This window comes from Pinus tabuliformis, chromosome 6 (assembly GCF_031772625.1).
Source record: "Pinus tabuliformis cultivar Carrire ecotype Pingquan chromosome 6, CPIR1, whole genome shotgun sequence".
Taxonomy (NCBI): Eukaryota; Viridiplantae; Streptophyta; class Pinopsida; order Pinales; family Pinaceae; genus Pinus; species Pinus tabuliformis.
Window position 1 is genome coordinate 739,299,652 of NC_142292.1, and position 2,878 is coordinate 739,302,529.

General features: G+C 43.2%; 1 protein-coding gene across 1 annotated transcript; it reads right to left on the bottom strand.

The window, feature by feature from the left end:
• Nucleotides 1-213: 213 nt before the first annotated feature.
• Nucleotides 214-2,333, bottom strand: LOC149260868 (putative acyl-activating enzyme 6). The gene is made up of 2 exons (XM_089421180.1): nt 2,067-2,333; nt 214-1,945 (listed from the first exon to the last, which is right to left on the bottom strand). Exons 1-2 carry the CDS (start codon nt 2,259-2,261, stop codon nt 449-451), a joined length of 1,692 nt encoding a protein of 563 aa, XP_089277306.1. The 5' UTR covers nt 2,262-2,333; the 3' UTR covers nt 214-448.
• Nucleotides 2,334-2,878: the final 545 nt, after the last annotated feature.

The window sequence follows — 2,878 nt, forward strand, 5'->3', positions numbered from 1 at the left end:
TAATTTTTTAATATAATTAATTAACATAATTAGATGGCATTAACGATATTAATAAACCACTGTGATTTTAAAAAGAGATAAACTTAACACAGTAATTACACTAACCATTTCTATAATTAAAGCGCCTTGGAGAAAGATGACATGATTTGTGCTACTGCACTAGCATGGATACAAGAGATACAAAACATACACACTTTATTGCGTTATCTTAAATGGAAGGCAAAGAAACACTGAGCACTATGCAAGCACAATAATAAATAGTGGAGCCACAAATGATGCATTAAACAGTCTGGAGCTTGGATGATCTTTGCCCAAGAGGTATCTTATGTGATCAACACTAATACACAATCGCACTTGGCCCATTTTTTTCTACATTACAGTGAATCTATACCAGTTCAATCGAAGAGTTCAGTCCAATTATTTTGATAACTTTTTTTTGGACCAGTGCTCAGAGCCTGCTTACCATATCCATTTTTCCCCACTGCCTCTTTTTGTGTGGCAGCTTTTTAGCCATTTCCCTGAGAAGAAACTTTTGAATTTTGCCTGTGGAGGTCTTGGGCAGTGACTCCATGAACACCACAGTTTTGGGAACCATGTAGTGAGGCAGCCTCTCTCTGCAGAACGAAATCATCTCTGCCTCTGTAACCTTGACCCCCGAAAGATTAGGATTTCCCGGTCCTCCTGTGGTACTGACAAAGGCACAGGGGGTCTCTCCCCAGAAAGGATCAGGCCTCGACACAACCGCTGCCTCAACAACCATGGGATGGGAATACAACATAGACTCCACCTCCACGCTGCTGATGTTCTCCCCGCCTGAGATGATAACGTCCTTGGAACGGTCCTTTATTTGCAGATAACCGTCCGGGTGGATTACTCCCACATCCCCTGTGTGGAACCACCCACCTTCCATGGCTTTGTCTGTGCTCTTCTCGTCCCTAAAATAACCCTTCATAATGGTCGGCCCTCTCATCATAACCTCGCCCACCTTCACTCCGTCTCTAGCCACACTAGCCATGGTATCCGGATCCTTCACGTCCAACTCAGCCAGACTCAGCGACCTAACGCCCTGTCTCGCTTTCATTTGAGCCCTCTCGTTCGCTGCAAGTCTGTCCCACTCAGATTTCCAAGCGCATGAAACCGCCACTCCTGCGGTCTCTGTGAGGCCATAGCCATGAGTAACACAGAATCCCAGCTCTTCAATCTTCAGCAGCACAGCGGCGGGTGGAGGAGAACCGCCCGTTAAGATCTCCACCCGATGGAGCAAAGGAGTCCTCTCGGATGGATCTGCGTTTGCAATCATGGTCAGCACCACAGGCGCGGCGCAGAGATGGGTGACCTGGTGGTCGTTGAGGGCTTTATAGATGATGTGGCCGTCGAATTTCCTTAAGCAGATATTTGTGCCGCCGAGGGCAGCTATTCCCCATGGGAAACACCATCCATTAGAGTGAAACATGGGGAGAGTCCACAGATAAACAGGCCGTGACTTCATACCCCACGTTAAAAGAGTATCCATAACCATAGAGTAGATCCCCCTGTGGCTGTGGACTACTCCCTTGGGACCAGAAGTTGTGCCCGATGTATAATTAAGAACGATACTCTGCCATTCGTCCTCTGGCCACCGTGTCTCGAACTCTGGATCTCCCACTTGCAATAGCCCTTCGTATGTTGTGGCTGTTGCTGTACTCGTCGGAACTATTTCTCTGCCATCGACCAGCTCCTGGATGATTACCAGGGTGGGCTTATGGTTCGTTCTGCGTAGAGCTTCCGTGACGAGAGGCACGAATTGGTAATCCGCAAACACAATCTTGGGCTGACAGTGATTGAATTGAGCCGCCATAGTTCGAGCATCCAGACGCGCGTTGACAGTGTTAAGAACGGCCCCTGCCATTGGAACTGCGAAATGCATTTCGTAAATGGCAGGAATGTTGGGAGCCACCACAGAGACCTGCAATAAACCACAGCGAAGAGGATCAAGATTTTATCCTATTTTGTTCTGCTGGGTTTCCTAATAAAGTTAAAATTCCCATGGAAATGTTGATTATGATGTGCATGATTCTAATACTTACCACATCCCCCGGCAAGATTTGAGCAGAGAGAGCAGAGGCGAGCCTGCGGCAGCGTTGGTAGGTGTGAGACCATGTATAACGAGTGGAATTGTAGACGACAGAGGTGGAGTCCCCATAGACGATGGCAGCTCTCTCTATGAAGCGGATCGGTGACAGGGGAGGATGATTCGCAGCACATCGTTTCAATTTCTCCATTTTCTCTGCGTCTTCCCTTCGCAATGTCTGAAATCTACACACCCAACGCTCCAACTTTATACCCAAAACGAAACTAGCATACACCCAATTAAATCGGATAATACCGAAATTTAAGGTTGAGCGGTGAGTAGCTACCGACTTAGTTTCACAATGTACACAATGAAAGACATTGACATTGAAAGTATTAAATACGTCATAGTTGAAAGTATTAAATACGTCATAGTAGAGTTGACATGTTAACATAAACATGTCATATCCAGCTTCAGCGTCACCTTATATATATATTATATATATTTAATATAATTTTAAATTAATATAATAGCAATAAATATTTTTATTTTAAAATGAGTTATAGTTTTTAAAGTAGTAGTATTGATAAGCCATAGTATTGAGCCATGGTATTGTAATAATATTTATAATAAAACGAGTAAATATCTATGGTTAAGAATCTTATTACATTATTATATTATAAGTATTAAGTTCTAATTTGACAAATGTTATAAAATTAAATTTGAAATAAAATATTTTGATTTTGAAATGATTTATGGTTTCTGGGTATGTGATATTGCCCCATGGTATTGTAACAAAATCTAAATTAAACAAAGTCTTTCTGTCGA